A 12031-nucleotide genomic window follows, 5' to 3' on the forward strand; every position below is an offset into this window, starting at 1 on the left:
GCAAATTCAGCATTTTTGCTGCATTGCTACATCATTCATCAGATGTTACGCAAGAAAAATCTGAATCCCTCGTACTGTGTATTTTCTTATATTTAACAGCCCAGTAGTTTCTATTCTGGAATTTCGCTGCCAGGCTTTTGGGTTTGTATTATTACCTGTTTGTAGGATTCGTCTATTTTGTTTCTTGTGATGGAATGTTTCAATTGCCATACATACTAAAAAAATAAAAAAGTATTTTTTTGTATGTACTTCATGAATGTAATGAATGTAATACATTTTGATATTCTTTCAAGTTTTCCAACTCTTGACTATTTTCATTTAAGCATCTATGTTGAATTTGCTTTAGTGGTGTGCTCCAGTATAATATTATGCACAACACCTGGTAATTATATCGTAATTTCCATGTTTCACACTTCGCTGCAGCAAGAGCACCCACTAAGATTGTCATTTGAACATTAGAATATGTACAAGTTGGGTTGGTGCGATTTTGCTCTCACCACTGCAGCAATCTGTAATAGTTAATATCCGTATTTTAACTGTGGCTTGATGATCTAATGTGAGTGTTAACAACCTGATTGTGTGCTTCTTTTTCAGAGGGCTTGGTGGTGAACTTATGAGACCAGCAGGTGAGTTTAAGAAAGCATGAGACTCTGTAACAGAAACATCTAAGTAATTTAGATGGCCAAAGGGGACCGTTTGCGGTACAAAAGGGGGTGGTGATGGACGGAGCATCTGAACCAATCACACTCACACCCAGTCAACAGATCTTGGTTAAACCCATCACCGTTCTTTAGCCCACTCTGCCACCCCAGTTCAGACAAAGGGGACCGTTTAGCACAACCTTTTTGTAAAAACATCCATCACAAATTGGTTGGCAAATGTTCAATACGTTGAACCAAGAGCAAGGCCACTGGAATTATGCGGTAGGGTTGACTATATAATGTGGAACAAAAAGGCAAAATATGTGGCATAATTCTGTTATGTGATTGTAAGATTTCATTATTTTATTTTTACGCAAGTTAAAACTGGGTTTCTTATCGCACACCAATACCATCACAGGTGATTAGCCGCGCTATACAAATCCTGATTGATCAATACGTAACTGAAAAATGACCAATCAACCTTTGTTAAGGGCTTTCCACTGCCCTGCAATAAGTTTTGCTTCATTTTTAGTAATTTTTGATGTGTCCGAGCTTGAAATAAATTTTTTGTTAAAATCTGTAGATTATGCAGGAGACTTGGAATTATGTAGCAAATCCATAACTATGCGGAAAACATGGCAGCAGCAGAATCACATAATTTCAGTAGCCCTGACTAAGAGGAACAGACAGCCATGACTAGGTAGCAAATTGGGATTGGTTGATTACTTTGCTGATGCCGATGGTCATGCCTTTTCAGAGTGTCTGTGGTGGACCTAGTTTCATTGAAAAAATGTCTGAAGAGCACTGCTTTCTAGCTCCTGCAGAAACAGTCAAGACAATACCTGTGGCATTCATTTATAAGTCTGTATGCTGCAAATGTTATTACCGTTTTTGAAGACTAAACAAAAGTTCTGAAGATTGTTACTTGAAACTTCTACAAAACTGCTTTTGTGCCTCTAGCTGTATTCAGATTTTTAAGACATCAAAAGCAAGACATATCATCTCTTTGCTCTCTGACTTGCCATGTTCTCCATGACTATGTAGTCTTCACACAAGAAGTCGAAAGCATGCTTCCTCTTCTTCACATCCATCAACTGTCGTGGTGGAAGAGCCTCAACGCTCCCCGATCTCCTAGTCCCTGCAGGCAGGAGGAGCGCCCTGGGCAGTGGTGAACCTGACCGAGGTCTGTGGACGTCTGTCGCGGCACTGGGCCCGCGTGACTGGTGAGCCGCACCTACGTGAGGCCAGGGATGCGGCCTGTATCGGGGTAGGTGAGCCCTGGGGCTGGTGACTACCGCGGCCTGATCTGGGCGAGTTGTTGAAGCTAGAGAGGCGCCCTCTGTCATCGGGGGCCTCCCGCGGGGAACCGCTCTCCTACATCGCGTCCGGCCCCTGCAGGTGAACGGCGGACGACACGGAGAGCCGCGAGGAGCCCGGGGCCAGCACTAGAACTTATCCGGCCTGGAGTGGTGCTCGGACCGGACCTTGGGGTGTGCCCTGGTCCCTGCAGGCAGGGGGAGCACCCTGGGCAGCGGTGAACCTGACCGGAGGACTGCAGAAGTCTCTCGCGGCACTGGGTTCGCGTGACATATCCGGACTGGAGTGGACATCTCGGCCCCAGATTGCTCCTGGGTGCCTCCCAGCGGGGCTCGGAGCGTGAGTGGAGGCTTTCCACGCTTGGAAGATCGAACTGGGCCTTCTGCTGTTCTGGTGAGACACCCACTGTCATTGGGGGCTCTCCGAAGGGGGCTGAGCCCCTACATCGCCTCTGGCCCCCACTGTTGCTTGGTGGATTGTGCGGGGCTGCTGGGCGGAGTCTACAGGCCCGAACACATGGTCTTTCCCTTGAATGCCCCTGGGACCGTTCTGGAGGTACAGCAGAGAGTGCGGGGTGGCGATGCCCTGGCTCGGGGGACCGGGCGGCACGAGAGGACACGGGGCCATGACTACGCAGCACCGGGGAGGCTGCCCGCGCTCGCCCAGGGGTAGATCCTGCAGACTTGATTGGTGTGGGGAGGTGCCTACTGTCATCGAGGCCTTCCCCGGGGGGGACGGCTTTCTCCTGACTTCTGCCTGGTACCAAGGCTCCGGGGACTATGACATGCTACAAGGGATCCAGTGGCGGCACCTCTGAAGGTTGGGGTCTGGAATACTACCCCCAGGTGACGGATACATCCGGAATCGGCGAAGTCCTGTGGCCCTACGGAGGGGTGGTCCCCCACATCTTGTGGTGACTGAGATGGAGGGGGTGGCGACGGCGCCCCGAGGTCGGTCCCGGGCTCTTATCCCATGGGGCTCCTGCGACATTTCTCCGGGCTCTCCAGCGGGGTGCGCACATTGGGTGAGGCTGCCCTGAGATGCCTCTGACGCTTGCAGACCCCGGAGCGGTCTCCTCACGCCACTCCGATGGGGTAAGGACAGGCTGCCCCGCACCTCTAAGCCTAACACCATAAAGCAATATACCACACAGCGCCTCCCCACACAGTAGATCACGCGTCAGACGGGGCTAGATGAGGAGAGTGATGCGGCTGACGAGCCCACCCGGGCGGAGCTCCTGCAGGCGATACAGGGGTCCAGTTCTGCCCTGGAGAAGCAAATAGAGACAGTCTCCATTGTTGTAAACCTGTTGCTGGCGGATGTGAGGAAAGTAGCGGATAAGGTCTCCACTGCGGAAGGGGATATCGTCCAGCTGCAGGGAGAGGTGGCTTCACCGAAGAAGACAGTTTCACAGCTTACCGTCGCGACAGGGGTACTGGATCGCAGAGCAGAGGATGCTGAAGGGAGAGTACGCCGCAGCAACATCAGGGTCCTAGGCATTCCAGAACGCTCGGAGATGGGCAATGTGGAGCGATTCCTGGAGAACTGGATACGCACGACACTCTGCCCCGTAGGCCGGTCTTTGTGATGGAACGAGCCCTCAGGGCGCTGGTTCCGCCACCGAGGCCGGGCGCTCGACCGAGGGCCCTAATTGCTAAAATCCTGAATTATCGGGATAGAGACTGCATTCTGAAAGCAGCTAGGGAAACGGCGAACCTCACCTTTGAAAATGCCAGAGTTTCTATCTACGCGGACTATACCCACCAGGTACAGGAACAGAGGAAATCCTTCCTTGCCGTTAAGCAAAAGCTTTGGGATCTGCATCTGCAGTACATGAAACTCTACCCTGCCAAGCTCAAGGTCATATCCCAGGGAAAGGCGCATTTCTTTGATGCTCCGGAGGAGGTGTGGGAGTGGCTTGAGATTAGGAGAGATGCCCTCCCGCAGGGTGAACGAGGGGGAGCCCGGAGTACATGTGGGTCAAGGCCACCGAGGAGGCGAGGTAACAGACGCAGGAATTCATCGGCGGATGTCATCCAGGGGGAGAGACGACAGAACCCTCCGCCTGGAGACTTCCGGGGTCGACGGCCCTCCTGCGCTCTCTGTGGCAACTCTTCAGGATGGGGAACTGGTCCCGGAAGCTCTCCAGCCCACCACTGATACGGGCCCTGAAACTGTCAGGGGCTCTGAGAGTTGCCCAGACACATCCTCAGATGGTTCGAGTCCCTGCATAATGCCTTGTGACGGCTGCCATGTGTCGGGAGCTGGTTTGGGGGAGGGAAGTTCTCTTCTCCACTTGTTGGGTGGTTTGGCCCGGTTGGGCGTATGGGTTGGCTGTGCACGTCCTGGTACCAGCATGGGAAGGGCATTTCTGCATGTTCTGTTGTTGTCACTAAATTGCTCGTGGGAGAGGGGGGGGGGTGGTGTTTTTTAGGGAGGGGTTGTTGGGGGGGCGGTTTGTTTCAGGCATCGTATGTATTGCATTTCGGGCACGGGATCAGGGTGGCTCCATGGGAAGCGGAATACGGCATGATCGGTCACTTCACCTAGCATGGGGCATACATTTCTAAGCTGGAATGTGAGGGTGCTGGGTACGTGCACCAAGAGGTATAGGGTCCTGTCCCTCTTTACAGGCACACAGTATCGATTGCATGCCTCCAAGAAACTCACCACACAGACGAACGGGCCCAAAAATTGGGAGAAAAATGGCGGGGCCAGGTGTTCCACTCTTCGTTTTCCACATATGCCAGGGGGGTCCTAGTCTGGGTGGCCGCTGGAGTCCCGTTTGCTGTCCAGTACGTGGAAGCTGACATTCATGGGAGATACCTGCTCCTTCGAGCGCAGCTGGTTGGCAGGGATGTCACCATACTAAACTCTTATGTACCAAACACAGATGACCCAGATTTTTTTCAGTCCTTGCAGAAGGTCCTGATCCAGGACCTGGAGGTACAGGTACTTTGGTTTGGGGACTATACCCCACTCTTGACAGGTTCCCACCCCGTGCTGGCATGAAACCACGAACAGCGAAACTCAGGGAGGTCATGGGGAATATAGGAGCTCAGGATGTCTGGTGCCAGAGAAACCAGACTCAGAAGGTATATATCTGTTTTTCCTCCACTCACAATACATATAATCGCTTGGACAGGGTCTTAGTCGCAAACCCAGAGTCTGCCATGTCCCTTGATGTTACCCATCAGGCACGTTTCCTATCTGATTACTCTCCTGTAGCGTGTGTGGTGAATTCGGGGTCCCAGTTATGTCGCCCCCGGACCTGGAGGTTACCAACGGAGATCCTTAAGGACCGGTGGGGAAGCATCACATAGAAACTGCTATAACCGACTATGTGGACCCTAACTGGGGGGGGGGGGGGGGGGGGGGGAGCTCATATTGGCCACGAAATGGGACGCCTTAAAGGCGGTGGTGAGGGGGGCGTGCATGGAACTAACCTACGGGGTTCGGAGGCAGCTCCAACAAGAGCTACAGGAGCGGAGAGCAGCCTCTTGGGTCTGCAGACCTCTGAGATTCCTGACGGTATGACACGAGAATGGGAACAGGACACTCGGACACGTATCTACGATATCCTGGAGAGGCTCGATAAGTATACCCTCACACAATATAGACAGCGCCTTTACAGGGAGTGTGATAAATACGGTCGACTTTTGGCCAGGATTCTTTGACGGGAACAGACCCCAGAGAGAATTGTGGCCCTGGGGGGGCGTGGTCCACTCTGAAGTGGGACTGCTACGAGTCCTTCAATCTCACCTCCAGCGGGCGTACGCCGCGGACCCCACCGTTTCCGAGGCCTCTTATCTCCCTTACCTTCGCGAGTTGACCCTACGCTCTATTCCCAAATCAGCGCAAAAGGACCTAGACGAAGCTCTGACATTGGGTGAGGTGCGTACCGCACTGCAGCGCCTACCGCGGGCCAAGTCCACGGGAAGCGACGGATTCCCTCCTGAATTTTACCAGACATTGGAGGGTACACTTTCCCGACTCCTATTACAGGTGTATCTTGAGGCATTTGAGAGCGGGACTCTCCCGCTGAGCATGACGCTGGGGGAAATATGTATGATCCTGAAACCGGGGGGGGGGGGAGACGCTCATGAACCTTCATCGTATCGTCCGATCACGATGATCAACACGGACGTAAAGATCTTATCCAAGTTACTAGCCTCGCGCTTGGCGCTATATATGTCTCACTGCGCCCATGAAGACTATTGCAGTTCTTTTTGGGGCTCAATACGGCTATGAACCTGCGGCGGTTTAATCACGTTATACATGAGGTGCGTGGTCGGGAGGAGCAATTGGTGTTGGTGTTTATCGACCTCGCCAAGGCGTTCGTCACAGTCAGTTGGGGGGTATCTACTCGAGGTCCGCCGCACTGTGAGGCTGGGTCGCAACTTCTGTCGTTGGATTTGCATCCTTTATATGGCCCCTCGTGCCAGGGTGAAACTTGGGGGCGCACAGTCCGAGGAATGGCGGCTGGGCCGGGGTACATGCCAGGGGTGTCCCCTCTCGCCGCTCCTGTTCACCCTGGCCATAGAGGCCTTTGCTGTCCGAGTCCGGATGGATATTGAACAATGGGGTATCATGATGGGGGACACGTGCAATGTCATCTCCCTATATGGGGATGATGCCTTGTTCTCTTTGACTGCTCCCAGGGATGCACTGCCGATACTGCTGCAACACTTAATTCGGTTTGGGGAGGCATCGAGGTTACGACTTAACTGCAGTAAGTCTTTGATCTTCCCACTGACGGGGCTAGACTCGGTGCCTTTGGGGGACTTACCAGACCTCGGGCTGCGATGGGAACGAGAGGGGTTCCGTTATCTTAGAATACAGGTGGCTCCGACAGACAGACAGACAGGCAGGTGCTAGCCCGGAATGTGGATCGTATACTCATGTCCTTACAGCAGTCGGTGTCTTTTTGAAATTCTTTGCCACTCTCATTGAGGGAACGGCTGGCCGTCGCCAAGATGGTAATGCTTCCTAGGACTTAATATGTCCTCCAGAACTCACTGTGTCCGCTCCCACCACGAGTTTTCCGCACTCTCAATATGCTGCTCACGTCCCTGCTGTGGGTGGGACGGCGCAGTAGGGTTGCTCTACACACTGTTGTCCACAGCTACGAGGAGGGGGGCCTGGAAGCTCCATACTTCGACTTATATTACTATGCGGCACAGTTACAACATGTGGCCCGTTGGATTGCAGACGCGGACAACTGGGAAATACGCCTCCTTTCTGGTAGGGCGGGTATCCAGACGCTGCAGGTCGCCATAATGCAGGGTAGGGGGGGCGGACATGTCTCGTTCTGCCCGGTCCCTGGGCAGAACGCGAGGCCGGAGGAGATCGAGGCCTTGAGGTCGCTCACTCCTCCGCTCACTCCTCCGCGGCGCCTTCGAGCCAAGCGCCCGACTGGGTCCCCAAGCGGGCTGGGTGCTTCGGCCCTGGCGCCGTTGGCGACTTCGGTCCTGACGCCGCTGGGCCCCTCCGGATCCGGGTCGTCGCCAGTCGACCTCACGACCTCTCTGGCGCTGTCCCAGGACGACGCCGTCCCCGGTCCTACCCTCGATTCGGGTCCGGCGTCGGAGCGGCGCTGCTCAGCGCCGTATTCGACGCCGCTAAAAGATTTCTACTTCTACGACCCGGCCCCATCCTTTGAACCTGAGTATCAGGAGATGGGTGGCGAGGAGGATTGGGAGGGGTCCGAGGACCCTCTGGAACATGAGTGCCAGTCTTCTCAGGACTGGGCAGGTGAGCTAGGTGAGGGCAGTGGTCTGGACATTTCGCCCGACACTGGTTTTGTCTCCCCTCCTACTGTGGCTACGGAGGAGGAGGCTGCCTATAGTGTGGTGCTGACGCAGGCTGCCAAGGCCTTGGGCCTTGAGCTCCCTGTTGCAGCCGCGAGGACTAACCTCCTCACTGAGGTTCTTAAACCGCAGGCAAGCTCGGCTGAGCCTCTGCTGCCGTTTAATGAGGCCTTGTCAGATGTTCTTCTGAGCACTTGGTCCAAGCCCGCTACAGGTCCGCCTGTAGATAGGAACGTGGCCAGGCGCCACCGCCCGGCTCCGGGCGAGCCTTGCTTCCTGTCCACCCACCCCACCCCTGAGAATTTGAATTTGAATTTAAAATATTTACAGAGCGCTGCGTTCACCATACGGTTTCATGGCGCTATGGAGGCAAAAATTAGCAGAGGAGAGAAAATGGAAACTGGTACAGTGAGAGGGAGCAAGTGAGGACAATTTACAGGGGGAAGGCCTGCTTGAATAAAAAGGTTTTGAGGCCTTTACGGAAGAGAGAATAGTGCTTGGCCGACCGAAGGTGGTCGGGGAGGGAATTCCAAAAAGTGGGTGCCAAGAATGAGAAGTTGGCCCCTCCCCACTTTTTGCGCTTGTAGCGGGGTACCTGCAGAAGAGATTGGGAGAATGAGCGAAGCTCTCTGGTAGGGACATACTCCCTTATCAGAGAGGTAATGAAGGCGGGAGCTGAGCCCTGGTGTGCCTGGAAGACCATGCAGCCAGGTTTAAAAAGGGATTGCTCCCTGACAGGTAGCCAGTGAAGCGCCTTCAATAACGGGGTTGAGTGATGGGAGCGGGAAAGGCCGTACACTGGGAGCCTGGTCATCCAGACCTCTAACTATCAGACCGCTTTCCCAAAAGGCTCCCCCCGATCGCGAATCCAAGTGGTACGAACAGTATGGTAAAAAGATGTTCTCCTCACTTAGTTTGGGGTTGCGGTCAGTCAACACCGCATGCCTCTTGGGCCGGTACACCCACTCTCTATGGGACACGGTCGCGGACATGCTGCCACAATGTCCGGAGGGGGTCCGGACTAAACTCACCCAAGCCCTTGTGGAGGGTCGAGATGCGGTACGGTATTCCATCCGGTGTGGGCTGGATACCACGGACTCGCTGGGCAGGGCGATGGCAACGACTGTGGGGATTCGTCGCCAGGCCTTGCTGAGGTCCGCCAACTTTTCGGCTGATGTCCAAAACACTCTTATGGACATGCCGTTTGATGGCCGTCGCCTCTTTGGCGACAAGGCAGACAGTGCGCTTGAGAGCTTTAAGGACTCCAGGGCTACGGCCAAGTCCTTAGGCCTCTCGGTCCCGCGCCAGCAAACTGTTGCCTTTCGCACCTTTCGTGGCCAAGAAGGGGCGCCCCCACACGTCCTGCCAGCCTGTGGCCCGCAGACTAACATCCAGCCGGTGGCGGACGTGGTCACCGCTGTGGCGGCGGTCGGGGACAACGGTGAGGTCAGTCCACACCTACCCCTGCAGCATCGGCCTCGAAACCCTCCTAGTCCGAGCTTTCAAGCCCATGTGACGCCAGGGGGGGGGGCAGGGTTCGCCATCACCTCCTTCACTGGCGCACCGTCACATCAGACAGGTGGGTGCTGCAAATCGTCCGAAGGGGCTACTCCCTCCCCTTCGAGGCGACCCCTCCAGCCATGCCACCGCAGTACCACTGAGAGTCGGGGGATCCCTTGAGTCTTCTGCGAGAGGAAGTTACGGCCCTCTTGGCCAAGGGGGCCATCGAGCGTGTTCCTGGGCCAGAAGTAGAGTGTGGTTGTTACTCCCACTACTGTCTGGTTCCCAAGAAGGGCAAAGGTTGCCTACGCCCTATCTTGGACCTGCGGAACGTCAACGGCTTTCTCCGGAAGGAGAAGTTCAAGATGCTGACTTTGGCTCAGCTCTTGTCTGCCCTGGACCCGGGAGACTGGATGGTAGCATTGGACTTGCAGGACGCTTATTTTCACATCCCCGTCCTGCCGGCCCACCGGCGTTACCTGCGGTTCACTGTAGGCCATGAGCACTTTCAGTTTACCGTGCTCCCCTTCGGCCTTATCAGCGCCCCACGGGTGTTCACGAAAGTGATGGCGGTGGTCACAGCTCATCTGCGCAGGTTAGGGGTTTTAGTCATCCCCTACCTCGATGACTGGTTGTTGAAGGCGGTCTCGCCCCAAACAGTCGTCAGCCACCTCCAGACTACGGCCGTCCTCCTGCACCTGCTGGGGTTCTCCATCAATGTGCCGAAGTCACACCTGTGTCCCTCTCAGAAGCTCCTCTTCATCGGAGCGGTTCTAGACTCTGCGCAGTTTCGGGTTTATCCTCCCGAACAGCGGGTTCGGGATATTCAGGCTCTGATTCCGATCTTTCAGCCTTTATCCCGAGTCTCGGTCAGGTTGACGCTGCGGCTTCTGGTGCTGATGGCCTCCTGCATCCTTCTGGTGCATCACACTCGGTGGCGGATGCGGGCTCTGCAGTGGGACCTGAAGTTTCAGTGGGCCCAGCACTTGTCCGACCATGTCTTGATTTCGGAGAGCACTGCAAGACAGTTGCAGTGGTGGCTCACGGACCGCGATTGGGTCAGCGGCAGATCCCTCTCCCTACCCCAACCGGAGCACGTAGTTGTGATGGACGCGTCCCTCCTGGGTTGGGGGGGCCACATGGGAGAGGCAGAGATCAGAGGCCTCTGGTCTCCGGCGGAGTCCCGGCTCCACATTAACCTTCTGGAGCTGCGGGCGATCAGGCTTGCACTGAAGGCATTCCTCCCCTCTTTCCGGCGAAGTGTAGTGCAGGTGTTCACGGACAACTCCACCGCCATGTAGTACTGCAACAAACAGGGCGGGTGGGGTTGTGGACCCTACGTCAGGAGGCTCTGCGCCTCTGGCAGTGGCTGGAACATCAGGGCGTGACCCTGGTGGTTCATCACCTGGCAGGTTCCCTGAAGCCCAGGACGGACGAACTCAGCCATCGGTGCATGATGGATCACGAATGGCTTCTGAACTAGGACGTGGCGCAAGGCCTCTTTAAGCAGTGGGGAGAGCCTTGGTGAGATCTATTCGCCACAGAAGCGAACGTGCAATGTCATCAGTTCTGCTCGTTGGAATTTCCAAGGCGGCACTCGCTCGGAGACGCTTTTCGTCGCGAGTGGAGCTGCGGTCTGTTGTACGCCTTTCCGCCTATACCACTTCTGCCCATAGTGCTGAAGAAGATCAGACGCGACCGGGCCCAAGTTATCCTTGTGGGTCCGAACTGGGCACGAAGATACTGGTATCCCGAGCTTCCCAGCATGTTTGTCGATCCCCTGATTTGTTTGCCTCTTCGGGAGAACCTTCTGTCGCAGCAGCAGGGGACGGTCCTCCACCCGAACCTGTCCAGTCTCCACTTACATGCGTGGAGATTGAGCGGCGGCAGTTAAGGCCATTTGACTTGCCTCCTGAAGTCTGTAATGTGATTCTGGCATCCAGGCGTCCCTCCACAAAATCGGTATACGCCTGCAGGTGGAACAAATTTGTGGCATGGTGCACAGCAAAGGCTGTGGATCCCCTTTCTGCCCCTCTTTCAGAGGTTCTCCTCTTTCTTTTCTCTCTTGCCCAGCAGGGCTCTGCTCTGGGCACTATCAAGGGCTACCTCTCTGCTATTTCCGCCTTCTTAAGGCTCCCTGATCAGCCCTCTTTGTTCAAGTCCCCAGTTGTAAATAGGTTTTTGAAGGGCATCACTCATATGTTTCCTCCTGTTTCTTTCGTGATGCCTCAGTGGGACTTGAACCTTGTTCTGACCTATCTGATGTGTGCTCCTTTCGAGCCACTTCATAACTGTCATCTTCGTCTCCTTACTCTGAAGACTGCATTCCTGGTTGCCATCACCTCTGCCAGGAGGGTGAGTGATCTCCTGGCTCTTTCCTCTAAACCTCCCTTCCTTTCTGTCCATCCGGACAAAGTCGTGTTGCGGACGCGACCCTCTTTCCTGCCCAAAGTAGACACAACCTTCCACATCGGGCAGTCCATCACCTTGCCCACCTTCTTTCTGCCTCCGCAACCCTCGAAAGAGGAAGAGAGGTTCCACTGTCTGGACCCAAAACGTGCGCTCTCATTCTATTTGGATCGCACACGCCAGTTCTGGGTGGATGACCAACTCATTGTTGGTTACGTGGGCGCTAAGAAAGGTCGGGCGGTGCACAAGCGGACCATCTCTCGGTGGGTCGTGTTGTGCATGAAGGTATGCTACTCCTTGGCTAAAAATTAGCCTCCTGTTGGGCTGAGAGCCCATTCCACTCGGGCCACGGTG

The 12031-nt window shown here is 54.9% G+C and overlaps 1 protein-coding gene across 3 annotated transcripts in view; it reads left to right on the top strand.

Moving 5' to 3' along the window:
* The window catches only part of TBCD (tubulin folding cofactor D), a 2218561-nt gene that overhangs the window by 1578570 nt on the left and 627960 nt on the right, over nt 1-12031 (top strand). For all 3 annotated transcript variants that reach the window (XM_086930600.1, XM_086930601.1, XM_086930602.1), the window contains one exon: nt 595-626. In XM_086930600.1, the coding sequence (XP_086786726.1) occupies nt 595-626 (32 nt within the window). The remainder of the gene's footprint in view (nt 1-594; nt 627-12031) is intronic.

Source organism: Lissotriton vulgaris, chromosome 7 (assembly GCF_964263255.1).
Source record: "Lissotriton vulgaris chromosome 7, aLisVul1.2, whole genome shotgun sequence".
NCBI lineage: Eukaryota > Metazoa > Chordata > Amphibia > Caudata > Salamandridae > Lissotriton > Lissotriton vulgaris.